At 53.7% G+C, this 26,248-nt stretch overlaps 14 protein-coding genes across 14 annotated transcripts; 8 read left to right on the forward strand and 6 right to left on the reverse strand.

The window, feature by feature from the left end:
• DL89DRAFT_230322 (kinase-like protein) lies at positions 1-847 on the forward strand (the record flags this gene model as incomplete). The annotated part of the gene is made up of 1 exon (XM_040884898.1): positions 1-847. A coding segment is annotated over one exon (847 nt), but the record flags the coding sequence as incomplete, so codon positions are not given.
• A 2,946-nt stretch (positions 848-3,793) lies between these two features.
• On the forward strand, positions 3,794-4,803 carry DL89DRAFT_272873 (ribonuclease T2; the record flags this gene model as incomplete). The annotated part of the gene is given in 3 exon segments (XM_040889023.1): positions 3,794-4,134; positions 4,154-4,597; positions 4,618-4,803. The coding sequence occupies 3 exon segments, from the start codon at positions 3,871-3,873 to the stop codon at positions 4,801-4,803; spliced, it is 894 nt and encodes a 297-aa protein (XP_040739094.1). The 5' UTR covers positions 3,794-3,870.
• Positions 4,804-6,331: 1,528 nt separating this feature from the next.
• Positions 6,332-7,620, forward strand: DL89DRAFT_272874 (uncharacterized protein). Its single transcript, XM_040889024.1, has one exon. The coding sequence runs from the start codon at positions 6,406-6,408 to the stop codon at positions 7,522-7,524; it is 1,119 nt and encodes a 372-aa protein (XP_040739095.1). The 5' UTR covers positions 6,332-6,405; the 3' UTR covers positions 7,525-7,620.
• A 230-nt stretch (positions 7,621-7,850) lies between these two features.
• Positions 7,851-9,211, forward strand: DL89DRAFT_327232 (uncharacterized protein; the record flags this gene model as incomplete). Its single annotated transcript, XM_040891545.1, has 1 exon — positions 7,851-9,211. The coding sequence occupies exon 1, from the start codon at positions 8,093-8,095 to the stop codon at positions 9,209-9,211; it is 1,119 nt and encodes a 372-aa protein (XP_040739096.1). The 5' UTR covers positions 7,851-8,092.
• A 457-nt stretch (positions 9,212-9,668) lies between these two features.
• On the reverse strand, positions 9,669-9,938 carry DL89DRAFT_230318 (uncharacterized protein; the record flags this gene model as incomplete). The annotated part of the gene is made up of 1 exon (XM_040884897.1): positions 9,669-9,938. One exon carries the CDS (start codon positions 9,936-9,938, stop codon positions 9,669-9,671), a length of 270 nt encoding a protein of 89 aa, XP_040739097.1.
• A 2,568-nt stretch (positions 9,939-12,506) lies between these two features.
• Positions 12,507-13,484, forward strand: DL89DRAFT_230317 (insert subdomain of RNA polymerase alpha subunit; the record flags this gene model as incomplete). Its single annotated transcript, XM_040884896.1, has 2 exons — positions 12,507-12,610; positions 12,740-13,484. The coding sequence occupies 2 exons, from the start codon at positions 12,507-12,509 to the stop codon at positions 13,482-13,484; spliced, it is 849 nt and encodes a 282-aa protein (XP_040739098.1).
• Positions 13,485-14,137: 653 nt separating this feature from the next.
• Positions 14,138-14,308, forward strand: DL89DRAFT_230323 (MADS-box protein FBP24; the record flags this gene model as incomplete). The annotated part of the gene is made up of 1 exon (XM_040884899.1): positions 14,138-14,308. A coding segment is annotated over one exon (171 nt), but the record flags the coding sequence as incomplete, so codon positions are not given.
• Positions 14,309-15,017: 709 nt separating this feature from the next.
• Positions 15,018-15,946, reverse strand: DL89DRAFT_62718 (uncharacterized protein). The gene has a single exon (XM_040891891.1). The coding sequence runs from the start codon at positions 15,685-15,687 to the stop codon at positions 15,214-15,216; it is 474 nt and encodes a 157-aa protein (XP_040739100.1). The 5' UTR covers positions 15,688-15,946; the 3' UTR covers positions 15,018-15,213.
• An 889-nt stretch (positions 15,947-16,835) lies between these two features.
• On the reverse strand, positions 16,836-17,344 carry DL89DRAFT_62753 (uncharacterized protein). Its single transcript, XM_040891894.1, has one exon. It carries the CDS (start codon positions 17,248-17,250, stop codon positions 16,870-16,872), a length of 381 nt encoding a protein of 126 aa, XP_040739101.1. The 5' UTR covers positions 17,251-17,344; the 3' UTR covers positions 16,836-16,869.
• A 95-nt stretch (positions 17,345-17,439) lies between these two features.
• DL89DRAFT_262967 (uncharacterized protein) lies at positions 17,440-18,117 on the forward strand (the record flags this gene model as incomplete). The annotated part of the gene is made up of 1 exon (XM_040885883.1): positions 17,440-18,117. One exon carries the CDS (start codon positions 17,440-17,442, stop codon positions 18,115-18,117), a length of 678 nt encoding a protein of 225 aa, XP_040739102.1.
• A 386-nt stretch (positions 18,118-18,503) lies between these two features.
• Positions 18,504-19,462, forward strand: DL89DRAFT_62750 (uncharacterized protein). The gene has a single exon (XM_040891893.1). It carries the CDS (start codon positions 18,648-18,650, stop codon positions 19,281-19,283), a length of 636 nt encoding a protein of 211 aa, XP_040739103.1. The 5' UTR covers positions 18,504-18,647; the 3' UTR covers positions 19,284-19,462.
• Positions 19,463-20,619, reverse strand: DL89DRAFT_62749 (uncharacterized protein). The gene has a single exon (XM_040891892.1). The coding sequence runs from the start codon at positions 20,459-20,461 to the stop codon at positions 19,643-19,645; it is 819 nt and encodes a 272-aa protein (XP_040739104.1). The 5' UTR covers positions 20,462-20,619; the 3' UTR covers positions 19,463-19,642.
• Positions 20,620-21,337: 718 nt separating this feature from the next.
• Positions 21,338-21,790, reverse strand: DL89DRAFT_230316 (histone-fold-containing protein; the record flags this gene model as incomplete). Its single annotated transcript, XM_040884895.1, has 1 exon — positions 21,338-21,790. The coding sequence occupies one exon, from the start codon at positions 21,788-21,790 to the stop codon at positions 21,338-21,340; it is 453 nt and encodes a 150-aa protein (XP_040739105.1).
• Positions 21,791-21,855: 65 nt separating this feature from the next.
• DL89DRAFT_297949 (P-loop containing nucleoside triphosphate hydrolase protein) lies at positions 21,856-25,111 on the reverse strand (the record flags this gene model as incomplete). The annotated part of the gene is made up of 14 exons (XM_040890770.1): positions 21,856-21,950; positions 21,993-22,188; positions 22,220-22,610; positions 22,648-22,688; positions 22,723-22,793; positions 23,742-23,862; positions 23,924-24,022; positions 24,076-24,157; positions 24,222-24,271; positions 24,301-24,381; positions 24,440-24,609; positions 24,678-24,777; positions 24,844-24,978; positions 25,019-25,111. The coding sequence occupies 14 exons, from the start codon at positions 25,109-25,111 to the stop codon at positions 21,856-21,858; spliced, it is 1,725 nt and encodes a 574-aa protein (XP_040739106.1).
• Between the last annotated feature and the right edge of the window lie 1,137 nt (positions 25,112-26,248).

Here is a 26,248-nt window from a genome sequence, read left to right on the forward strand (position 1 = left end):
GCTCGGACAGTACATCGGCGGCGGGGCATTCGGCTCCGTCTACGTGGGCATCAACCTGGATACCAGCGAGCTAATGGCGGTCAAGGAGATCCGGTTCCCGGCACAGCCGACCAAGCTATCAGGCGAGGGCAGCAAGATTGTGCGGGAAATGCAAGTTATGTCGATGCTGCAGCACCCAAACATTGTCACCTACTACGGTATTGAGGTGCACCGGGAAAAGGTCTATTTGTTCATGGAGCTGTGTACCCGCGGCAGCCTGGCCAAGCTGATCCAAGAGCAAGGGCGGGTTGACGAGGTCACCGCGAGGCTCTTTGTTGTGCAGATGCTGCGCGGTTTGCGCTACCTCCACGCGTCGGGCATCTGCCACCGTGACATCAAATGCGACAACACTCTCCTGGATGACTCGATGACCATCAAGTTGGTGGACTTTGGAGCCGCCAAGGTGCTCAACCGCCAGTCGTTGGCCATGCGCACGCGGCGTGGCCGTGACGGTGCTACATTGACCGGCACGCCAATGTACATGGCGCCGGAGGTCATCACCGGTCCGGCCGCCGAACGCCCGGAGCCCGGCGCCCTAGGTGCTCAGGACATTTGGTCATTGGGCTGCTGTATAGTCGAAATGCTGACGGGCTCTGCACCCTGGGCCCACCTCGACAACGAATGGGCCATAATGTACCATGTGGTGGCCGATAGTCCACCGTTACCTGACGCCAGCCTTGTGGGCAGCGATGGCTTGGATTTCCTGCAAAAGTGCTTCACCCGGGCACCCAGCAAGCGGCCAACCGCCGAGGAGCTGCTGAAACACAAGTGGGTGTGGCGAGGCGCTGGTGCAGCTGGAGCAAGCTGAGTTGCGCGGCGTCCCGCCGAGCCGTCTGGCAACCTGATTATGACGTGCAGCTCGACATGGACGCCATGACACCGGCCGAGCCGCGCAGCCGCGCCCCCGCCAGCTTCCTTGACTCGCCCAGCGCTCAGTCTGCCAGCTCTCTGGGCAGCATCCACCATGTACCCAGCCCGCACGGCGCCTTCGGCTCGCCTTTACCTGGCCGTACGCCCGCAGCACCCAGTCGAGCGCCTGGCCCTACAACAAGGCCTTTGGCGGCCAGTTCCATGCCGAGTCGCCGGGCAGCCTGGGCGTCTACAATGCATTGGACGTCGAGGAGCCCGCAAATCAATGTGCCCAATGCCCAGACGCTTTTGAGCAAAGATGGGCTGCAGACTCTGTCCAGTGACGAGCAGCTGGATGTCGCCGAGCTCACCCGCAAGGCCATCTCAGCCCTATTGCGATTGCCTCTGGAGGGGTCCGATGTGTCGGGCGTGGCCGGGTGGCTCGGCCAGGATAACACGCCGCTGGCGCTCTTGGACGAGGACGAGGTCAAGGAGACTGTGGCTGCTACCAGCCAGATTGTCGTCAGACAGCGCGAGCTGCAGATCAGGAAGCAGCAGGAGATGCGTGGGGCTCTGGGAAAGCGGTCGAGGAGCCCGGTCGAGGAGCCGGCATTCGTGCCGCTGAAGTCTGAGCCACCAGCCCTTACCCGCTGCCGCCAGAGGATGAAGAGGAAGGCGAAACATGAATGTTTTTTTTTGTAGCTTGCTGTAGTGAAAACAATAACTGTGTTAGCGAAGCCATCTTGGTCCGCCGCCCTAAAACGCCTTGCATTGATTCTATGGTACCCACAGGTTATCCCGGGACATGCCATTTCTTTTATATGCAGGGCGCACATGCCACCATGTTGCGAGTTACCGAAAAGAAAAAAGTTTACATATAAAACCTCCAAGCCATTCCAACAGCAAGCCTTTTTCTTGTCTGGATTCGCCCTAAAAGCTTTTTTATACCATGCCCAGACTCCGCTTCGTCCAGTATGCGCATTCGTGCACCGTCTGCCATGAGCGCTTTACTAACAAGAACACTCGCGATACCCACCGCCGCACCCACAACCGCACTCTCAAATCCACTGTTGTGCCAGGTGTCCAGCTCGAATTCGCCAAGCCCGATAGTGACCATGCTACTTGCTTGTGCAAACGCACTATGACCATATCGGCCTTGCGTCCGCATGTCATGGAATGCAGTGTGTGTATTAGGGTTGCAGGCAAAGTGATGAACCCCAGGAAGCACACAAAGGTAAGTGCTTGTTTTGCGGGTGTTAGGGAGGGAATTCCAAAGTGCCAAATATCCATTTTGCACATGTAGCCAACAATCAAGTGGATGGCTCCGCGTATCGAAAGTAGCTCGCCAGAGTACTTTATCCACCGATAGCTCCCCCGCGCCACCTCGTATTCTTACACGCCGCTTGTCCCAGATGATTGTATCGAAAAACATATCCCCTTCGCCTTTGCGCCTCCGCAATCGCCGCATTTCCCGTGTGATGGCGTCCAGTTCGTCCGAGCCGCTCAGCATTCCGTGTCGCGTATCCCCGGACATCCTCTCCCCCGCCAAGGGGCCGGCGCCGGTTCTCCCGCGTGATTTCCAGCTCGCCCGAACCACCCGGATCGCCAGAAAACCCGCCATCTGCAGTCCTGAGCGAATCGTCTGGTCGACAGCTGGTAAAATACATGGAACCCTGGTGGCAAAAGGATATCGGGTGGGCGGACGAGCCTGAGGAGCGCTGGATCAGCACATTACAGAGACTTGTTGATCTCTCCTACACCCAAGCACATCTACATGCATGGAATGTACCGGACCTACCCGTGGATGCGTTTTGCCGCTTTGGCATGCATTTCTACATGTTCTTGCTTGATGCCAGTGAAAAGCACTCGGACACCTACGACATCCCCGACGATCTAATTGACGCCTGCATGGTATTGCGAAATGTCCTGGAAACTGACTTGGATAGTGCATTTATGGCTGGCCGCGCCTGGGAGACATTCTGCGATCTCAATATCGCCTTGTGGATGTGCTGGTTCTGTCCCAAGACCACTGACGGTGTGCTTGCGAATGTTGTCGTCGGATATCTATACAAGGCATTGCAGACGGGGGTGAAACTGGAAACGTGTGTAATGTGGATTGCGACATGGGCTAGGATTGCGGTGTTTTTGGTTTACAGAGAGAGGCCCGTGAGTGCTGCGAGAGGGAGAAAGAGATGATCATGGCCCTGTTCCAGTTTTATGTCCGTGAATGCATGCCTACGCCGTATGGCGCCCTGTTCCAGGCGTACGAGCAGAACCTTAAAAAAGTAGCTCAGTATTTTCAATGGGAAAAGTATGCTTTCGTATTGGTTTTGAAGTGATGCAGGCGTAACATGTATTCTATCCCTATACTCTAGCCCACTGTACTGACAGTCCGCTGAAGAGCACTCGTTTACACACTACCTGTACCTAATCCTACCATGCTTCTGATATCAGTGGATCATTGCAGCTTCTGTGAACGAGCACATGTTAGCTAGCCCACTCCACGAGATCCACATGCAAATCACAACACCAGTTGTATTTTTAGTATTTAAGGTGCCAAGCTAGCCAACATGCATGGGCTGAGTTTTAAAATAGCGCTGGAATCCTCGGCTCAATCACCACCCTGCTAGTCTGTGCTTGGCGCATACACTTCAGAAGACCCCTCGGTTTCATGAATGCAAGCCATATTGATAATCCTAACTTTAATGGCAATAGAATAGTCGGCAAAAAGGACCTAGTGTCTTTGCAGCTACTGCATTGGCATGCGTCATAGGTAGCACCGATATCCATCATGCATGCCTTGGCACAGCCGGCAATCGCAGGTAGAATCGCCCTGGAAATTGAATGGTCGTGTCGGTATAAAAGGCGAGCTGGTTTCTACATCTGCCATATAAATACTCATCATCACCAACTTCTGCATACACCTGCACCCTCAACAAGTCTCTGCATTAAAACCCCTCCACCCAATTCCAGCCAACTACCATGCGCTTCGCCTCCATTACCTTCATTGCCTGCGCCGTCCTCATCGCCTCGCCCGATATTGCCATGGGCGCCCCTACTGGCACCAAGGGATCGGCTGTTGGTTCCAAGGGAACAACAGGCAAGGCCAAGTCTGCTCCTGCTCCTGCTCCTGCTCCTGCTCCTGCTCCTGCAGCCAAGTCCAAGTCCAAGTCGGCCACCTCAACCAGCGCTGCACCTACCTCAGCCAACCTGACGCACGACAAGTGCCCAACCGGCGTCCTCTTCGTGCTTCACACAGACCAAGACTACCGATCACTGCTGCTTCGAGGAGAACGGCCAGTACGTCCTGTCGCAGCAATGGACCAAGGGGCTGGGCACCGATGATTACTTCACCATGCACGGTCTGTGGCCAAACACCTGTGCGGGTAAATTGACCCCTTCTGCCGGATGCGATAGTTCACGGGTGTACAAGAAAGTGGAGGCGCTGATCAAGCCGCTGAAGCCTGCGCTGGTGACTGATATGACAAAGTACTGGCCGTCGAAGGGCAAGCCCAATGATGACTTCTGGGGCCATGAGTGGTCGAAGCACGGTACCTGTGTGAGTACCCTGCGCCCGCAGTGCTACAAGTCGTACACCAAGGACCAGGACATCGTCGACTACTTCACCAATGCCATGAACCTGCACAAGAAGTACGACTATGCTGCTGCCCTGAAGAAGCACAGCATTGTGCCGGACAACACGAACCTTGTCAGGCTGCCGACTTCAAGAAGGCTATCAACACTGAGCATGGCGTCAACGTCGTGCTCAAGTGCAAGACTAACCCTGCCACCAAGGTCAGCGAGCTCAACGAGGTCTGGACCTACTTCAGTGTCCAGGACCTGAACACTTACATTGCGACTCAGCCGGGTAGCAGCGACACATGCCCCACGCAATTCCTGTACTTTAAGAAGTAGTTGTATACATTCATTTTAATTGAAAACCGTGAAACATCTTGTGACAGGGTGATTGAATAAACTCGTTCAATTATGCACATTGGAATTATACATTAATACCACTTCCAACTGGATACAGATGGCCATCTTCATTATGAAAGTTAATGGACATCGTGCCTACTATGTGCGATAAACACGTTGAGCATGGCGAATCATGATTAGATACCCTTAACAGTATCAGAAGCCCATAACTTGATTTGCCTAGGTATTCTAATATCATAGAAATGTAGATTTAACTCTAACTCTTCATCAATGAGTCAGGTGTCGTTGTAATATTACTATAGTGCCAAACTTCGGGAATAACTAGCAAGAGTTTTAAACCTATAGTACGTTCTGAACGCTATTATCTATAGTTCACATACCCTGAATGGCTTTGAGGTGCAAGGCAGGATGTTCATAAAAAAAAAAAAAGTAGGGTTCTAACAGGGTTGATATTTATATTTATTGTGTCTATATGACATTAAGTATGCAGGATTCATTGAGCAATTTACTTTTACATCGATTGAACTTGCTGCGATTGAATCTGAACATATAGGGGCGTTTCTTCTTGGGGTGGTGTATATCAACATCATGTTTTATTTCGTACCCAGAAACAAGGTATGACAGCAAAGGTCAATGCTGCCCTTTTTGTAAGCCCGCAGAGAAAGCTGCAGAAACAGAGGAAATAAGACCAGATGGCCAAGAAATAAGATGAATAGTGCGTGCAAAGACTATCCTCCAGCAACTTGAAGAAAAATATGCTATGCATCAGGCTGAAATTGACCGCGTCAAGAATTAACTGATACTAGATGGGCCAAATCTAGACAAGATAAATGAAATGCCTCTAGACAGCCCATTTTAGAGAGGCAATTTTCCAGAGTATATTACAGATCCCACCGTTTTCAAGAGGATTCAGAATCGTAAACTATATCACTTGCTCCTTTAATGAGAAAGCAGTTGTAAGAAATAAATCATGAATAGCCTGCTCATTCAATACACACATGCTTATTTCGCATGCACCATTTCCAAATTAGCGCTATCTATTAGTTTATAGCTGAGGATGCACAAAAATAGCTGTGTAGGTTTAGTGAGCACAAGAATGTAACGTATCTGGCTCGGTTCACAGGCACTATCTCGTTGTCATTCGCTATTTTCCTGCCAAGAGTTTTCTAGCTACCGAAATGGATCTTCGGAAACCTGGTCATATGTTGGCTCTCGCTCTTGGCCATGCCCGCACGCTCCGTGTTTTGCATGCATATTCCGTTGCATATTCTAATTGTGTGATTACCGCAACCTCCTTGTACACAGTAGATCTACTCCCATTCAGCTGTGGTTGCAGAAGAAAACACTCGATGATCCACGCCATTCATACGAGAATGATTTAGCTTCCTTTCGGTCTACCAGTCCCCTCGTCCTACCAACTACATGCTCATCACACACGCCCTCACTTGCCGACACATACATAAGCCAGGCTAGTGCACGGAATGGATGGCCTGGCAAGGGGTTCCTGCTCTTTTTTATACCGCGCTAACTTGTACCGTTTAATACTGACATTTTCTAATTGCTCTTTTTCGTTTGACAACCATGCTCAAGGTCAACTTCATCTTCGCTGCAATTGCTAGCTCGCTTGTTGCTGCAGCACCAGTGTCTGTCCAGAATAACCTAATTATTTTCGGCAACTCGCTGTCCGATAATGGCAATGTGGCAGCATTGACCGGCTCCCCGGGCTACTGGGAAGGACGGGCATCGAATTCGTACGTGTGGAACGAATACACCACCAAGCTCCTGGGCATGAACCTCGAGAACCACGCGTACGGCGGCGCCACCTCAAACAACGACCTGTCACCGGCAACTTCTGGCAACATAACCATCCCCAGCTTCCACGACCAGGTCACTACGTGGCTCAAGGATCCTGCCCATCTGTCGCAGCACAGTCTGCAGAACGACGTGGTGGCGGTGGAAATCGGTGGCAACGATATCTTCCATAACGTGCCAAATATCTTGAATGGCAGCATCACGCTGAATGATTTTGCGACGGCTTTGGGTAAAAACATCGCAGATGACGTTAATGCTCTCGTCAAGGCTGGGTATAAGAACATTTATGTGTGGAACTTGCCGGCGGTGGACAAGATTCCGTACATTACATCGATAGGGATGGGCTCGCTGGTGAAGCCGCTGGTTGATGAGATCAACAATCGGATTGATGTTGCACTGCAGCCGGCAGTAGCTCTCGGTGTGCATAAGCTCAACCTCATGGATCTGATGAACCGGGCCTTGGAACCACAGGTCCTTGCAGCTATGGGAATATCTGATTCGACACACGCATGCTATAACAAGGATAGCGCCGGCGCAGTCACTATCTGCCAGGACCCCGACAACCACTTCTTCTATGACGGAATCCACCCAGCATCCCGCATGCAGTATCTGTGGGGTATTGCTGCGTCAATTCTGATTCGTGATCCTGGACACAAGTTCAGCGCCGAGGAGATTTTGGGGCTCATCAGGACTTTTGACATTGCAAACAGCAACAACAAGAACAACCTGATTGTTGACGGAGTTACTGGACCGGAGAGCAGCGCGATTCCCTCGGGTTCGACTACGCCGACTGGCTCTGCCATGCCGACTGCTGCTCCTACCGACACTGTTTACCCGACTGCTGCTCCCACCAGCACTGCACCGCCCAAGTGCATCAAGAAGCACTAGAGACATGCTGTTGACAGTACTTTTGGTTATTTACTTTGCAAATCAAGTGAGGCCATGGTATCGGTTTCATAAATATGTGGCAGTTTTAATAGCAGTGAGGTAGATATATCGGTTAATGTCTATATACCATGATAGTTCTAAAGATGACTACGTTTGGTACGCACAGACTTTGCTCAAGTCTTCCTCGTTAAGGCATTATTTTGATTTACAGCTTGAAATGACTAAAATAAGGGAGCGGGCAAGGTGCGATGTTTTTAATGGTGGCAAATGGTGGCAGATGGCGGTTCGTTTTGTGGATCGGCATGTGTTGCTGCAGCGATGGGGAAATCCAGATTGGCATTTCTCGCAAAGCAGACCAGTCAGCCATTGCAAATGAGTGGATGCCGCTATCTCGCCTCCCGAGACCAGTGCCAGTCTGCATGGTCCGGAAAGACGAACCGCGGCATAGCTCAATCCCGTCCTGTTATAAGCATGGGACATTAGCCGGTTTCGCATCTCTGGCAAACAATTCCCTGTTCTTACATACAACGCTGCCTGATACCTTCCTTCAACCCTCCGTATTCGTAAAATGTTCAAAGTTGGCTTTCTGTTCGCTGCTGTCGCCAGCACGTTTGTTGCTGCAGCACCAGTCTCTGTCCAGGACAACCTGATAGTTTTCGGCAACTCGCTCTCGGACGTTGGCAACATACAAAAACTGACCGGGTCCTCGGGATTCTGGCAGGGCCGGTTCAGCAACTCGTACGTATGGAACGAGTACGCGGCCAAGCTCCTAGGCATGAACCTCGAGAACCACGCGTACGGTGGTGCCACCTCCAACAACGATCTGTCGCCGGCAATGGCCGGTAACATAACCGTCCCTAGTTTCCATGACCAGGTCAATGCGTGGCTCAAGGATCCTGCGCACCTGTCGCAGCACAGTCTGCAGAACGACGTGGTGGCGGTGGAAATCGGTGGCAACGATATCTTCGGCAACGCCCAGAAGGTCCTGTCTGGTAATTTGACAGTGGAAAAATTCGCTACGGCTCTGGGTAATAATATCGCTGGAGACATCACCAAGCTGCTTGATGCCGGGTACAAGAACATCTACGTGTGGAACTTGCCGGCGGTCGACAAGGTCCCGTATATCAACCAGATGGGTGTTGGCGCATTGGTTGCGCCAATGGTCGCAGCCATCAATGACCAGGTCAAGGCTGCGTTGCAGCCGGCAGTTGCCCGCGGTGTGCATTTGCTGGACCTTGGCGCACTGATGAACCAGGCCTTGGCGCCGCAGGTCCTTGCAGCTATGGGAATATCTGATTCGACACACGCATGCTATAACAAGGATAGCGCCGGCGCAGTCACTATCTGCCAGGACCCCGACAACCACTTCTTCTATGACGGAATCCACCCAGCATCCCGCATGCAGTATCTGTGGGGTATTGCTGCGTCAATTCTGATTCGTGATCCTGGACACAAGTTCAGCGCCGAGGAGATTTTGGGGCTCATCAAGACGTTTGGTATCGGGAACAGCAATGTCAACGACAACTTGATTGTTGATGGGATTACTGGACCGGAGAGCAGCGCGATTCCCTCGGGTTCGGCCACGCCGACTGGCTCTGCTACGCCGACCGCTGCTCCCACCGATACGGTTTACCCGACCGCTGCTCCCACCAGCACTGTACCGCCCAAGTGTATCAAAAAGAACTAAAAGCCTTCTAGATGATGAATATACGCTAGTGCGTCACAAAAACAGAGCACTACATGTCAGTTGGCCATATGCAGACATGGGGAAGCGAAGCCTGCGGCCGCTGATAGGCTATTTATAAGTCAGTTGGTCAGCAGGGCAGGGCGTGCGACAATAGGCCTGCCCATATTAAGCACAGCCGGTGGCATTCGGCGATCTCACAAAAGGCGGGCTGGCGCAGGGCAAAAGGGGATAGAATAACTATTGCAAAACCCGCAAACTTTTTGTGGTAGGGAGCTGGATCACTGACAGCCTTGTAAAAGGGCGATGATTTTTGAGCGCACCCTGTCACGTTTTTTGCATAGAGCATCTTGGCGCTATTTGAGTTTGACTGCTGCCCCTTCTATGGCGTGGTTAAAATTAAGCGAACCATACATAAAAATCGACAATAATGTATTCAAGGAAGTAAAGACTTGTAGGTTTAGTGGCCGACAGCCTCGGTGTGCTTTTTCAGCGCATCCTTGCGGGGGAAGCCCAGCTGGCATTTGTCGCACTGGTAACGGTCGCGTCTTTCATGCAGGACGGCGTGGCGCTGCAAGTCGTGCTTGCGCGTGAAGGCCTTGGTGCAGTGCGGGCACTGGAAGGGCCGGGACTCGCGGGCATCGGGGAAGTGTGTCAACCGGTGCGTCTTCAGATTATACTGCCGGGCAAACGACCGGTCGCATAAATCGCAGTCAAACCGGCGCTCCATGTCGCGCTTATGCACCTTTCGCTCCTTGTGCAGTGGCTCCAGGGCCTCGGGCGACTCCCGCTTGCTGGTCAATGAGGGGATCGGCGCAAACACCGGCGGGGGTAGTGCCGGGCGCACCAGCGATGGCAGCGTCGGCCGCGACAGCGGCGTGGGCCAGGCAGGCGGGCGGAACCCGGACTGCTTCGGCATCAGTGGCGGGGCTGGCGGCTGGCGCAATGGCAGGACCGGCGAGAACTGCGAGCCCATCGGTGGGCTGCGCGGGTCGGCGCGACGGATGGTGCGCGGCGACAGAAGGCGCTGCGACTGCCGCTGCTGTGTGGCCTCGTTGTCCGAGCAGACTTCGTCCAGGGGCGCGAAAAACGACTCGTTGGCCGGCACCAGGTCGTTGTGGAAGCTGGCGGCGCTCATTGCCGACGCATTGCGCAGCAATGCCGTGCTGCGCGCAAACCGCCCGGTTAGTGCCATCACCGCAGCCCCCAGCGGCGCCCCGCGGTCCGCCATGGGCGGTGACACGTGCTGCGCCAGGCTGTTCTGCGGCTGCGACATCAGCGTCGCGTCTTCGCCTGAAGTCGTCAGGAACGGCGACCCGATCTCCACTGTTGCCTGCGACGACGACGGCGTCGGCCCATTCGCCCCGCGCGCATACGTCGCCGACGCTGCCAGCAACGACAGTCCAGTCTGCGCGGTCTGTGGGCTGAACGCGCTGATGTCGTGTGTGATTGCGCGCTCCCGCGGCGTCACCAGTGCGTCATCGAACTGCTGCTGATGGGGCGTCATTGTCGGGTCCGTCAGCGGCCGGATCTCTGGCGTCGTGAATACCTCGGCCGGATCGACGAAACCCGGAAGCGGCCCGTCGGTCACGACCGCTGCGGATGGCGACAGAAGCTGCGGTGCGCTGGCTGTGGCTGCGGGATGCGCAGCAGCTGACGAAAACAGCTGCGGCGCCGCGCGTTTTGGCGAGCTCTGCTGTGTCCCCACGTACTCGGCCAGCCCCGAATCGATAAACAGCGGGCTTGTCATGTATTGCAGGTACTGAAACGCCGCGGGCGAATTAATGTCATTTAGTGGGTCTGTTGCTCGCGCCGTCTTTGAAAGACTGAATTGAGATTTGGGTGGAATAAGCGTCTGCCCATCCTGGGCAATGAACGGTGTCGAGGGTGCAGATGCAAACGAGAAATTCATACTGAATAATTTTGTTTTGGTGGTATCAAGCTACAAGTGGTGGGAGGAATAGTGCGGACTTATCTGTACAATAAAGAAGAAGAAAAAATGTGAGGAATAAAACTGAAAAAAAGCGCAGCCGCAATCGCTTTTTGCATGGCAAGCCGCTTTTATATCGAAAATTTTATTCGCCCCCCCAACACTCGAACCCATGCTTGGCGAGAAGAATAGAAAAACATCGTGCCATGATTGGGTGATCCCCCTTGGCCTCTGCGCCTACGTTCGCATCCGACTTGCAACAACCATGTCGGCAATTGAATGGCGGTTTACTATTCTCGGCAAAAAAAAGAAACTCATCTTCTGCCCTTGCCTCTCACATGCCAAGCCGTGTTTTCCCCTCTCCACATCAGCATTATTGCCAACTATCGTGTCCGCCCAAAAGTTCCTGTCAGCAATGCAATATTTGTCATGCCATCTGGAACCCCCTGGAAACAAAGAACATCTGCGTGTATAGTGCGCAGCCACCGGGGATTCTCTTACTAATGCACCTGGTGCTTACTCAATGCTATGGCAAACTGCCGGAAAGCGAAATCGAACGTATCGGACTTGCAAACGACCCACCCAAACTTTCTTTGCCAAGCATATCATGACAAAGCCGCTTCGGTTCGTAGATAAAGGCATGCAGCAGATAGGAGCTCCGCGTTTTTTTACCGTCCAACCAATTTCATATGCATGGGGGTCCATGTTGGGCTATGCATGCCTGACACCACCCCCATGCATTCGATCGTTGCAACACGCTAGTGCCTGAAGCACCCTAAAAATAGTTTTTCAGTTTTCCTGGGCTCTTCTCATTGCGCAGTGCTCCACCGAATGCAGCATCCATTTGCCAAACACGGCGCCTCACATTCTCTTATTGCTCTTGGCAAGCATGCATGCCTTCATTTGTCGGAGACAAAGAAATCGGGAGTTGCATGGAGAGGGATAGTGTGTTTACTGCTATAGTCACAGACTTTTTTCCACGTCCTCAAATACTCGCTACTTTTGCCAAGACACCCTCCCACATGTCCCCATGTGCGGGAGAAATACTCCACACTTCAGATACCGCAAAATGCCCAGTTACAGTGGAGGTACAGATTTTTTGTTTGTCCATATGACGTCCGCAGCAAGCTCCCCCTTTCTAGCAGTCTGGAACCGGCAAATATCAGCTGGCCGCTGGTGCCAGACAAACCTGCCAGACTCCGACACGTGAACACGGAGCTCGGCTCCGAGAGCAGATCACGCAATCAGATCACCATTTTCGCTCCTTGGCTCATTCGTCAACTGGCAAATGGGCCATTGCACCTCTTCAATTTTATTCTTGTTTCGCGACAGTTTATTGCTCTTTCGGTTTCATTTCGTGTTCGCAAAATGGAGAGCGAGACCTTTGGCGCCGGCGACTCGGACCCGCAGCTTCGCATTCGGAGTATAGACCAGACCAATGTCAACTTTGTCTTGTCCAACACACATCTCAGGTACGCGTTTTTTTCCTGCACAACAGGGAGAGGGAATCTCAGCAAGCAACTCCCGGTGGGGCACTAGTTGTCTCGGAGCTCATTGCAGAACAACACCAAGCTCACCAAGTGCCTTTCCTTAATTTGTAGCGTTGCTAACTCGCTGCGGCGCACAATGATCGCCGAAGTACCAACAATGGCCATCGACCTAGTGGAGTTCATCGAGAACACGTCAGTTCTTGCCGACGAGTTCATTGCGCACCGCCTGGGCATGATCCCCTTGGTAAGCCATGACGTGGACAAGTTCAAGTACACGCGCGACTGTATCTGCACGGACTACTGCAAGGACTGCTCGGTGGAATTCCGTTTGCACGTAAAGTGCACCGAGGAGGGCACACGGACCGTGACCAGCCATGAGTTGATCAGCAGCAATAAGAGCGTAGTGCCGGTGCTCGAGGGAGACGACGACCCAGGGATCATTCTGCTGAAATTGCGCAAGGGCCAGGAAATCAACATCCACTGTATTGCGAAGAAGGGCGTGGCCAAGGAGCACGCAAAGTGGTCGCCGTGTTGCGCGGTGGCGTTCGAATATGACCCACACAATAATCTGCGCCATCTGGACTACTGGTATGAGAAGAGCATTGAGAAGGAGTGGCCACTGAGCGAGAATGCCAAGGAAGAGGACAAGACAGATCCGGACGCCCCGTTTGATTACAAGGCTGAGCCCACGACCTTTTACTTTAATGTCGAGACTGTTGGCTCCATTAAGCCGCAGAATGTCGTTATTATGGCCACGCGCATCTTGCAGGAGAAGCTCGGCACTTTGCTGCTGGCCTTGGAGGACGACCAGAACCCGGACGCGGCTGCTGCAGCTGACGACGGCGACTGGTATTAAAACGAATCAAATCACACTACTCCATGTTCCTTCGTGGGTGCGGGAGTACGCGTTTTTTTTGTGTGTGGGAGCAATGGCCGCTGTAAGCCATCTTGTGGAGATGCTTGCATATGCGCTTGATGGGAATGGGCAAACAAACATTTGTCTCCACATACTTCTCGATGCCGCAAGGACTTGGTCCCCTCTTTTTGAAAAGGAGACAAATAAAAAATAGTAACTACTAGCCTGGAGCGCATACCTCTCCGACAGCAGGGCTGGAAAATGTTCGTAGCAGACGGTGAGGGGGAGCGTGGCTCCATTTCGGTAGCTGAAAAATAACACCCTGTCCAGAGCCCTGTACACTGTCTAGGTCTTTTATGTATCTCCAGGCCGCACAGGAGCAGTTAGAAGACGGAGCAAGCGAGCAGTAGGGCGCATTTTGCAGCAGGTCAAGGAACTCGCATACCCGCAAGACATAAAACCAAATGGTCAAGATCCTCTTTCTGCAGGACTGTTGCAATATTTTTTGTCCAGACTCCAACGACGCTTGTCAGCTTTTTGTTTTCGCCTCACATCATACACATCACATATTGGCTTGGTATTCCATATATCAGCTACATTTCTGGCTAGCGTCATTCGGCAGCATAGTTTCTGTTCTTTCCTATCATTTGGGGATGGGCCGAAAGAAGATCAATATCCGCGAAATCGAAAACTCGCGGCAGCGCACTGTGACATTTGCGCGGCGACGCGCCGGGCTGATAAAAAAGGCGCACGAGCTCAGCGTCCTGTGCGGTGTGCAGGTAGCCATGGTGATATTTGACTCGAAGAACGCCAGCCATGTGTACGCCTCCTCTGGAGCGCCCGAGGATCTGTTTGCGCGCTACCTGAACAAGCAGTTTCTGACCAACGAGTCGCGCAAGCGCAAAGACCACGCAGACACCGAGAGCGACCTGGGCTCCTACGGGTTCGACAATAACGGGTCGTTTATCCGCCGCAGGCTGGCTGTGGTCAACGAATACAAGGTCACGTCGGACGGGCCTAGCTCCGAGAACTTGCACGTCAAATACACAAAGCAGTACCACAATCCAGGCAGCGAGCCCAAGCAGGCGTTCCCGGCCATGCTGGATAGCCCGCGTGTGTTGCAGGCGGCAGGTGCGCGGATGCCGGCGCGGTCGGTTTCGCTAGTGCGCAAGGCGCCCATGAATGCTCCAATGCCGATGATGTGCGAGCCGCCAGCGCAGAATAGCGTGCGGACTTGTCGGCACTGTCGCCTATTTCGAACAGTAGCGAGATGTCGGGTGGTCGCAGCTCACAGGGCTTCCTGGGCGACATTGGCTCACTGGATCTCAACAGCGTGAATAATATGCTGGGCATAATTAATGCCGCCGAGCCATCAAGCAATCCGACATCGCCTACAGCCAGACATCAGAGTAGCGGGGAGCCCAAGGCAAAGCGGCCGAAATCCCAATCTTTCTCCACAGCACATGCGCCTACAGTCATTTGCGCCAGGCGCCGTACTCGTCGATGATCACGCCGTCGAGAATCCCAGAGAGCACGGGCCAGCTGGACGGAAACTTGAGCCAGATGATCGTCGACCAGATCTTTTCCGATGTGGATGTGGCGAAATTGCTGCAAAGCTCGTCGTCATCATCATCGTCGTCGTCATCGTCGTCATGGCAAGGTGTGTCGCAGCACGATGGGCGGCAGAGTAGTGGTTCAATGAGTAATGCCGACTCCAGTGCAAGCATCTTTAGCAGCATTTCGGAGTGCTCGCAGGGCTTGGTCTCCCAGTCATTAGGAAACGCGTTTGATGGTTCGATGGACTTTGCTGTTTCCATGCGCAAAGAACGCTGAGGGTGCGCAATCGGCGTCGGGCGGCAGCAGTGTTTGAATGAGAATGGGAATCCGGAGGAGGACGAGGAGGAGATGGATGAAGAAGAGGATAATATTGGCGACGATGATGACGAGGACGAGGACGACGATGAGTATGACGACGAGGACGAGGACGAGGGAAACGACAATGGTGCTGGCGAAGAGGAAGCAGCGCTGCCAGTAGCCTCCCAAGCATTGCAGGCAGCGCCAGCCAACTACCCTGTGGCTGCTCGAGTGAGATCGGCCCAAAGACCCGCAGACAGGACATCATCCAGACGCTGCAGGGCCTCAACATTATCACTGACCAGGCCATCTTTGACCAGCCGGCATCTCTGGCAACAACCCTGGCCATTCACACCCCAGCCAGTGCATGCCGAGTATCCGCAGCAGCTGTACACACCTGGAAAGCGCGTTCCATGGCATCGCTTCAATGTCTTCGGCAGGCCAGCCGAATATTGCTGCGCATTTTGACTTCAACAGCCTTACTGCAAAACCCGGCGGTTTCATGATGGACACCAGTAGTCTGATCCTGCCGGGCAACAGCAGCGGACGCAGCCGTGGGTTCGAGTCAGATCTGGCCTTTGCCCTGCAGAACGGCAAGGTCTTTTAAATCTACCACTAATCTTGCAGAGTGATTGTCCACATCATGATATTGACAAAAAAGTATGTTTAGAATGGCAACGACGACTTGTTCTTCTCCTTCTCCTTGGCCAGATCCTACATGCAGAGAAAGGCTGCATTAGTGCAATTGCAGTGCGACCCTACATTTGATGCCTTACGGTGCCTTACGACGCCCCCTCCCACCATGCAGGCTTTTCTTACCTCCTTCACTTGCGGATCTTTCGGGCATCTCGTCCAGGTTCTTCTGGATCATGGCCTGCTTCTCAGCATATGTGCGCTGTGCTTGTGTCCCTTTGGCGGCTTCGACCGCACCGGCTTCTTGGGCGGCCAGCTCGGACATGCCAATGGATGTCGGATCAATGCCCTGCACGAGGCACGCCTTGCGGGAGCTCCGCCTGCCGGCGCAGGCTGAAGTGGGGCGGCCGCCAATGTCCATTCACAAAGGGAGACCTTGAATGCAGTTTCCGCATGCTCGGCCTTTACGTGGTAGAATGTTTGCGAGAACTTGGCCACATGTCGCCATTGCAAAATAATTCTTGAATTTTGGAGCTGAAAAAAAAAAAAGGAGAGCTGAGGCGAAATGTGAGCAATGATGGCCAGCCGCTGCTGATATGAATCGAGTGGCTGATCGTGGTTCGGGAATCAAAGATCAGTGGCGGGAAGTGGTCACGTTCCATGGCGTGAACCAGCCTGCAAGAGTACCTTGCATTTTTGGCTTTCAGGTGGTTTCATCACTCTTGGACCTTTTTTGTGATTTTTCCGGGTGTCAGTTTTGGCTCCTTGTCCGTCCTGCTTTTGCTCCCACTCTTTCTATTACGCATTTTTATTTACAGCGCTTGAACTGACTGCGGCAGGGAGAGAGGAGCTCTACCAACAGACCACTGCCAACGGCTATAGCAAACAGACACACCCGTTATTTCCTAGCAGCGCGCGTGTGCGCAGAGGGAAAGTTCACACCCTTTTTTATTTCACCAAACCCCTTACTTGCATCTATTATCGTACTATTTGTATTCTCTCTGCACACTTCAAATGGCGCGCCAGGCGGTCGGAGGGCAAATTTCAACAAAGGAGGCAGCGAGTCAGGCGAGAGCAACAGCACCAGCAGAGGTAACCGGGCGAGGGGGCGGGCGCAGCGGTAACCGGACTTCTGGCCACGAAAGGCCGTGTTTCGCCCGTCTGTTCCGAGCTCTGCCAGTTGGTGGCGCCCCGGCGACACGGCAGCAGCCCATGCAAACCTTACCAACGCCAATGGGCCGAAGGTGGCGACGGAGCAAAAGGAGAGATCAGTGGGCATCCGGGCCTACTGCTTGTGAACCGGAAGCTGTCGAACAGCGCCGGAAACTGTGCCAAAGAAACACCTGGCTGAGGTACCGCAGGCGGTTGCTGAAAAGCCTGGGTCGGCTGCGGCAGATGCCGGGAAGCAGGAGAATCCGTGGCTGGCGCGCCGGTCGCCGGATGAGTGCAAGGGCTAACGCGGCTGTGGATGACGCGGCGACATCGACGGGGGCTGCCATATTGGGCAGCAAGCAGGCGGTCCCAAGGAAAAGCCGGTGCTGCCAAAAGTGGCCAGAAGCTACCCCAGATTACGCCAGTGCCGGTTGGAAGCAACAAGAGCAACGGCAGCAAGCAGTGGGACGAGATGCTTGATACCGAAGGCATTGATTTCTCGCAGGACCTGGAGTTTGGTGATGGTGCCACGGTGCGGATAAGCCCTGTGCCACTGTCTCCTCAGCCCAAGGAGCCACCACTAGCTACTGCTGCACCTAAAACAGCAACCACAGCAGCCAGATGCAGTAGCCGTTGCTGTTGCTGCAGATCCAAAGTCGGAGCCAGTCAAATCGAGCGAGCGAAACATCAAATCGAAGCCAAATGCCAGCAAATCGGCCAAATCGCCGGTGAAGTCGCAGAGACTAATGGCCCAGCTTGGCCCACGGCCAACAGCGCAGATAAACAGCAGCAACAACAAGAACAACAGCAGCAGCAGTCCGTTGATCGGAAGGTCGAGGTAAAGGTCTGGGGAAAGCCTGCCAAGACGGTTGCACCAGCCAAGACTGACGATGCCGGGGATGCATCACCAAATACACGGTGGTGGAAGGCAAGCTTGTCTGGTGGGTGCACGAGCAGCTCCACGGCCAGAAATAACAACAGCAGCGACATCTGATCATGCTTCGCGACGGCAGCAGCAGCAACAGCAAAAACTGCCAGCCTGCTGCAGCTGGGTCCCCTAAGCAGCTGCGACAGATGCAGAAGCGGTCTGGACAGAGGAGAGCCACGGGCGTCTCAGGCTGACAGAAGCGAGCGCAGTGGCCGATTCCAGCGCGGGGTCGACGCCACCAGGCGCCAGTCCCCACAGTCGTCCCACCGCTGCCTGCTTACGCGAGCAGGCATGCGCAGTACTATGCATATTGATGGGGATATAGATGACAGTGCTGCCGACACAGCCAGCATCGAAGAACCAGTGCTATGGCCAAGTTGCCGGAAGCGAATGGGACAGAAGAGGCTGCGATGAAGTCGGGGGTAATGTCGGGCAGGTGGTGCCGGCTTCCAACTTTACAAGCAAGAAGGCGGTGCATGAGCCAGCAGTCGAGTCAGCAATTGCCCTTGCACCAGCACACGGGACATCAAAACAGGAATCGCCAGAATCCAAGGAGCAGCCAGCAGTCAGTCAGCGCACCAAGGACGTGAAGAGTAATGGTGTCTCGCGCCCTACTACAGCAGCACAGCGCAGGACCGAGCCGGGGGCAGTCATGGCGCAAGGATGGACGTGATAATCGGAGCGTGGGGCAACTGGCGGTCAGGCCATGCACAGAAGGACGCTGTTTAATTCGCCACAAGTATACCAGCCGAAGCATGCAGCAGCAGCAAACAGCTGGAATCTTCCTGTACCAACTCCGGTCATGGCCGGCAGCAGAAGGTGTTGCTCGGGATGACAGTAAACCGCAGCAGCACAACAGCTTTGAACGAGGCAAGCATGAGCCGATGTCAAAGGCCAAGATGGCAAGTAGCTGGCGCTCCATACCTAATAAGGAGTCGCTACAGCACACTGCTAGCAGTGCATCGGCAGCACTGGCACCCTGCCAGCTATGCCAGCTGCCAAGTCTGCCGCTAGCCAACACCAGTACTGCCAGGCAGCCGACGCCGCTGCTGCGTATACGGTTCCAGCAGCTAGCGCACACCCGACGCAAGGAGGAGGACACAGTGAGTACCATATGCCCGACCGGCGCCAGACGATATCAACGATCCCAGCACGAGCGGAATCGCGTCAGAGAGATCAACCGGCTTGACTCCGCCGCCCCAGCCGCTATTGCCTCATACCATGCTGGCTGATATTTTGGCGATGGCGACCAGTCGGCCTGTATTAGCAGCACTCCTCGATCCAGCGCATCTGTCGGTGGTAGCGGAGCGGTGGGCAAGATTATACCAGTGCACGATTCGTCGCGAGAGGCACCAAACCTTTCAAAGTCGCAGCACCAGCAGCTTCGGAGCGAATCAGACATGAGCACCAGCAATCCTTCGTATGTCCCTCATATTCACAGCTCGACCTCCGCTGTTCAACCTGGGCAACAGCAGCAGCCCGCTGTTTACACATACGGGGTAACGCGTCCCGGATTCTTCTCAGCCGACCAAGGCAACAGCCCTACGCCCCGGCATGCATGGGCCAGCAGCACTCGCACGGCAGGCACAGACTACGCCCAGAGACCGCGACAGCGTCGGCTCAGAGCCCCGGTGATGCTGATGGAGCTGTTCGGGCTCACCAGGGTCCGCCTCCTGCTTCGGTGGGCCAGCCGGATGGGTTTGCCGGTGGGTCCATGGCTGAGCACCAGCACCAGCAACAGCACCAGCAGCAGCCGTGGAACTACCACCCAGCCCAGGTTGCGCCGATGCCCGGCTACATGGGCTACGGCGGATTTAGCGTTGGTGCGGATCTGACTGCCGTTGGGCCAATGTTTAGTCCATTTTCGGCCAGCGCGGCATCGCTCTGGGCAGCGGATGCCTCGCAGCAGAACTATGAGCATTCGGTGCACCAGACACGCCATCACAGCGAGTCGCGGGTCATCGTCGCACGGCGACGGCTTTGGGGGATCGCGCGCATATCCCAACCGAGGCAGTGGTGGCAGTGGCAGCAGAGGTAGCGGCAACAGGGCTCCCAGGCCAATCGGAACGCGGAGTGGCAACAACACCAGTAACAGCGGCTCGAATATGTCCTGGTGGTGGACATGGCCATCATGGAGGTGGCCATCAGCCGCACCACTACTGGCAGCCACATTATGCTGCTGTCCAGCAACAGCCGCAGCACCCACCACCGCACGGATATGGAAGCCGCAGCAACAGCAGGCTCTACCCGTCGCCGCACGACAGCCCACGAATGTTTGCTGTGCCATCGCCTGTGCCTGCGATGCCGGCGTATATACCGTCCGTGGTATCCCAGGCAGACGGCAGTATGGTCGCTTATCCACAGGTGACCCAGGATCTAGCTGCTGATGGCAATGCGGGCCTGTCGCCATACCCAGGAATTATGGCGTCTCCGTATATGGCTGGTGCCGTGCGTCCATCGCCCCCTCCGCCCCCACCAGGAACATACGGCTATGGTGCTTACACAGGAAACCGTGCATATTCAGCAGCAGCAGCCGCCGCACTCGTACATGCCGTTCCCGCCTCACCCGCAGGCGACTGCTGTTACCGCTGCCCATATGCCGTACATGCAGCCCATGTACATGGGTCCACCGCCAGTCAATGCTGGTGTTGTATATTCTGTTGGTTCTCCAAATGTCGGACCATATTTCTATGGCCAGCCCGTCGTCCAGGAACTGCAGTCGGCTGTTACCGATGTACAAAATCCTGGTGTGGATAGCTCCGATGCTGAGCTACAGGAGAGTACTGGAGTCGTTGCAGCCGATGCTGGAAGGACAAGCGAGGGTGCCGATCCCCAGGCCCTAGAGCGCTCATCTCAACAGGCATCGCCACCACAGCAGCAGCAGCACCACCACCACGATGCTGCTCAAGGGAAGAGCCACCCTGGTCGCTCGTCTGGACGCCATAGACACCGTGGCCGTAAGCACAACAAGGGCGCGGCAAGCAACGCCGGCGACAAGCAAGCAACCAAGTCACTCCCTCAAGACGTGCCGCGGGCTCACTCCAGAGCAAAAGCTGACGGGCCCACCAAGCGTGGTGGCCGTCGATCAGGCAAGCACAGCGCGAAGAAGCAGGCGTCTGCCACTGCTGCGTGAAGGATGTATCCTCACCTATTCTGCTTACAGCATATGTTACGCTTAACCGTTGCCTCTCTTTCGGAAACAGCATCTCACTTTAGGCTTATAATATTTACCCCCTTTATGGCGCACACGTCCAAAATTCGAATATGGCTTAAATTATCCCACTAGTTACTCCAGGCGTGGGCGTTTGGACGGGTCGGACGACTCTTCTGCTTCATCAACTTCCATGCTGTCGTCCTTTGGCTCTTCTGTGGCCGCTGCCATATCGCTCTCATCCTCATTATCATCGTCACCATCTGCAGAAGCCTGCTTGCTCTTCATTTCCTTCTTCTCACGGGCCATTGCCGTATGTGCCTCAAAGTCCTCCTTCAGCTTGTCGATGAAATCTGTGAGCCCAACAGCCTCCAGCGCCTTGAATACATCGTTCGCCAGAATAGTCTTATGGCCGGCCTCGCGTGCGCAGTCGTTGGCCGTCGCTGCCAGATAGCTGACGAACACAGTCGCCGCTCTGGTCACAGCGTGCCGCGCTTCCTTCTGGATCGATACGTTCTCGGGCATCGTGCCTTTGATGATACGCGCAAGAACGGCTCTAGGGAACTCGAGGTCTTCGATTGTGGACATGGCGATAGACTAGTATTGAGAAATGGAATTCAGGTATGTGCTGTTTTTTTGGGAACACATCACTCTCAGAATATATACTTGTCGCGGTACCACACGATCCTTATGGCCAGGATTGCATGGATGCTGTTTTTGGTATCGCGGCACGGGGGATTCTCAAAGGCTGATAGTGTACATATGAGGATTTACTTAGGGCTAGGCTGACATTTGCTTTCGTTAAGCTCCATACTCTCGACAAGGCCCTTGAACATCGTGTCCTGTGCTAACAGATTAGCCGGCGAATCGAACTCGGCGACTCTGCCCTGATCCATGACCAGAATCCGGTCGCTGTCCATGACGGTCCTGAGCCGGTGCGCGATGGTCAGAACTGTGCAGTCCTTGAACTCCTCGTGGATAACACGCTGCATGATTTGGTCCAGTTTTTGTATCAACATTTGCTGTTGCTTCGTCGAGGACCAGGATCTTGCGCTTCCACAGAAGTGCACGGCACAGACTGACGAGCTGACGCTGTCCGACGCTAAAATTCCTGCCGCCATCTTCGATCCACTTGTTCAGCCCAATCCCCTCTACCCACGGTCCGCTGTTGTTGTCACCCGCACCATATGTTTCTGTGGGTGTACTGACTATATCATCTATACAACCCTTGTGAATGGCGCCCCAGACCTCATCATCAGTGAACTCGTTCAGCGGGTCCAGATTCTCGCGTATAGTGCCGTTGAACAGAGCCGGGTCCTGCGGGATGATGCTGATCTTCGAGCGCAAGTGCTTGAGCCCAATACTCGAAATGTCCACCCCATCAATGAAGATGGCCCCGCTGTCTGGGCTAACCAAGCGCAATCAGTGCAAATGTAAGCGACGACTTGCCAGCACCGGTACGTCCAACTACCCCGATCTTCTCCTGCTGTCGGACCTGAGAATGAAACACCGTTGAGAACCAGGTCCTGGGATTCGCGGTACCGCATGCTGTAATCGCGGAATTCGATGGTGCCCGTCGTTGGCCAGTCCGCTGGACAAATTCACGCCGACATCGCTGTTATCTGGCTCTCGTGGCAAGCCGGTATAGATGGAGTATCTCGAAAATCTACCTAAAGGGTAATTTGAGATCCTCTCCGAGCTCCAACATACCACCAAGTCCTGTCAAGAAGAGTGAGACTAGTCGCATAGTCATTTCGACTGAGCCAGGCGTCGCATGACTCTCTGAGGCAACGCATCGGCGAATTGTCACCAGCAGTGCGGTCGCGCTTACAATAACCTTGAAGAGGTCTCGCAGCCATCTTTGTAGATCAGCGATATCTTGATAGCAGATGCAGAGATTATTTTCAACTGCTAGGCCAACGTGAAACTTGTGAAGAAAGGTACCCAGAACGCCTTGGATCCTCATGACATATCCGCCTGTATTAATCTCCGAGTAGAGTATATATGGAGAAGCAAGCCCCTGGTTGTCATCAATCTGATCTCCATATCCTCTCGCTATATCTGCCACCTGTTTGACCTTGTACGAAACCAGGACAATAGGAGCAGCAAAGAGCAGCAGGATAGGGAATCGACTGTATACTTGCGCAACGATACTCATGAAACTCCATGACTACCAGCATTTTCTGACATATGGTTTCAGGGAAGTAGTACCCTGTTAGTTTACGGTCATATCCCCACAAGTACATGAGCGATTCGCTCGGTAGGCTTTCAAATAGAACCAAAGGCATGCTGAGGAGTGAATCCAGGACACCGGCCCGCGTCTTCCTGTAGACCCTATGTGACCACAGAACCCTACGTGCCCATTCTCCGACGATGTGTAACTGTGTCCGTACGACACCAACCACAGCACTGGCGACAAGGTAGTTTTGCAGAGATGATACCATCGTTTCTCGATTCTCGTCCAAGAGCAAGTCCATCCGAACGCTCTCAACTCGGTAGACAATATATGTGCTCACCAGGTGTAGCAGCACCGACGGACCAACAGCAGAGAACCCACAAAACACGATGTACTGCCACAGCTTTGGCCAAATATGCGTGTCCACACCGCGCTCTGGGTCATATGTGAACTGTCCTGAACCGGCAGACGAGTCGTCTGAAAACTGCCTGTTTGTCCGCTGTTTGCAGAAGGTATCACGCCCCGCATTTCAGCTGCGCCGGGACTTGCTTCGCAACGGTGGCACACCCAGAGACAAGCGTGACAACTCTGTCAGCCAAGGGCACAACATGCTCGGCATGAGTCACCAGAATCCGCGTCTGCCACTGATGATCCCGCGTTCTCCGACAAGCACATTTTCAATAATGTGCCGTTCCACATGGGCATCAACTGCCGCCAGCAGGTCATCCAAAACGAAGATATCGGCGCGAGAGTAGATTGCCCGAGCGAGTGCCAGCCGCCTTCTGGCCACCCGACAGGTTTATCCCGCGAAAACCTATCTCAGTTAGGTCCTGGGCCGGGAACAGCTTAATGTCCTCGGCCAACGCGCATGCATCGAGAACCGTGTGGTAGAACTTTTCGTCGAAAGGACTCCCAAAAGCACATTGTCGCGAACCGTTGCGTTCATTATCCAAGGCTTCTGGCTGACGTACCCGATCTTGCCAGAGACCAGACCGGGTGCCATCTGTTATTGGCATCTCGCTGCAGATCGCTGACAACAGCGATGACTTTCCACTGCCAACACGACCGACTACCACAGCGAACTCGCCCTTGCTGATCCTGAGATCCATGTTCTTCAGAGCAAAATCACCTGTGTTCCACTGGAAGCTGCAGCAATCCATCGAGACAGCCACATCGTCAGCATCGTTTCGGCACGCGATAAACTGGTAATCGTCCTTACGTAGCAGCATCTCTAGTTCTTCGGAAGTCTCAGAAATACTCTTTATAATCCTGTGGCCGAAGCGAGCATCGAGAAAAGACCAGTCAGGGACTCGGCAGATGACATGACCAAAAGTATATCCGCATATTCGATATTGTTCGAGGTGTGTAAGAACGACGAGACTGTCAATGCTGCTGAGATCTGGGGGAGAGAGCTTCCAACCAAAGACGTCACATATCTTGCGATCCGTAGGTGGGCAGGCGGCACGAATTTGTCTACTTGATCATCGTCCGCCACCTGCCTAAATGCCTCTTCCCAGCCGTAGAACTTGATGGTACGCATGTTGTGTATCAGCGAGAATATCGTGTGGCCTAGATGCGGCTGTTTGTTCCGCTTATGCGCCTTTTCCAGCATCGAGATGTGCTGTTAGAGAATGTGACACCGCCAAATACACCAGCGAGGTAAGAAGCGGAATGATGGTACGCCAGCCGATTGTAGAAACCAGTACGCTGATTGTAAGCGAGTTCGCAAGCATGTTGCTTAACAGGGTCGTTGAGCGATCGATTGCATCTGCTAAACCACTCGATCTAATCCAAACAATCTGCGGGTGTTTATCTGTCGATACTCGAGGGAGGTTTGCGACTTGAGGGTAGCAAAAATATTGCTACGCAGAACCATTATAATGAACTTTGCAAAACCTTTGTAATGCGGCCAAATATGCATCACCAAGTGAAAATAGTGACAATGCCATCCAGAGAGCGAATAGGCTGTAGACACGGCAGTCATCTGTGTTTGCATTGGAATCAACGGCTTTGATGATTCGTGACATAACAATGCTCTTTGTCAGCGGTACCGTGGATAGGAATGTCTAGCAACAGTTGTTACCAGCAATGGCTGCCAGAATAGCTCCAATACAGCGCGTAAAGCGAAAAACCGCTTTGTGATATCGAATTTGAGACGTTTGGCCAACTCGAGTTGCTGTGTGCAATATCTCGGATCCCAAATATCCTCCATCGTAATTTCACGCTGGGTGCAGAGGCGAAAAAAGGCGATAGTATCCAAAAATAGCAGACCGCGTACATGGCGTCTTAATGACTCCTTGTGGCTGGACTGAGGAGAAGCGATGCCACAAGGAAATGGATTACAGCCCCTGCAACATGAACTACAGGAACCCTGGTGGTAGACAATAGGACTAGACGGAGCGACCACAGGGCATGCACCATGGCAGCAATGTCGCTGGAGAACCTCAAGCTAGCTGTTCGGAAAGCAAGTGTCAGTGAGCAGAGAATGGCCAGAGTTGAGTTGAACTGGGTTCCAGCATGCGAATACCAAGACAGCAGACTGGTAGATGCGCAAAGGGTAATAATAACTGGTCTCTGAACCCCTGCCAGCGGGTGTACGCCCTTAACCGCTGGTCCCCACAGTCCGACAAATCCGAGAACCAGAAGATCGGCGATGGCAGCTCCTTCCCTACAACGGTGAGGATGGGCAAGTCAGTGCTTGAGTTACGGATAAGTCAGATAGACATTTTGCGATGCCTTTGACACGTACAGCTGAAATGTGGTAGTGGCGATTCGAAATATCCATGGTGGAGAGGGTGGTGCGAGAAAGAATAGAAGGAAGTTGGAGAAGAGAGCAGAGTAACTGGCACATGTGCTGGAGAGTGAATCTC

This window comes from Linderina pennispora, assembly GCF_002104995.1.
Source record: "Linderina pennispora strain ATCC 12442 chromosome Unknown DL89scaffold_143, whole genome shotgun sequence".
NCBI classification, from domain to species: Eukaryota; Fungi; Kickxellomycota; class Kickxellomycetes; order Kickxellales; family Kickxellaceae; genus Linderina; species Linderina pennispora.

Coding starts and splice junctions, on each gene's coding strand:
- DL89DRAFT_272874 (XM_040889024.1), top strand. CDS start 6,406: ATGCTCAAGGTCAACTTCATCTTCGCTGCAATTGCTAGCTCGCTTGTT.
- DL89DRAFT_62718 (XM_040891891.1), bottom strand. CDS start 15,687: ATGGCCAGGGTTGTTGCCAGAGATGCCGGCTGGTCAAAGATGGCCTGG.
- DL89DRAFT_62753 (XM_040891894.1), bottom strand. CDS start 17,250: ATGCCCACTGATCTCTCCTTTTGCTCCGTCGCCACCTTCGGCCCATTG.
- DL89DRAFT_62750 (XM_040891893.1), top strand. CDS start 18,648: ATGGTGTCTCGCGCCCTACTACAGCAGCACAGCGCAGGACCGAGCCGG.
- DL89DRAFT_62749 (XM_040891892.1), bottom strand. CDS start 20,461: ATGGCGACAGGCCCGCATTGCCATCAGCAGCTAGATCCTGGGTCACCT.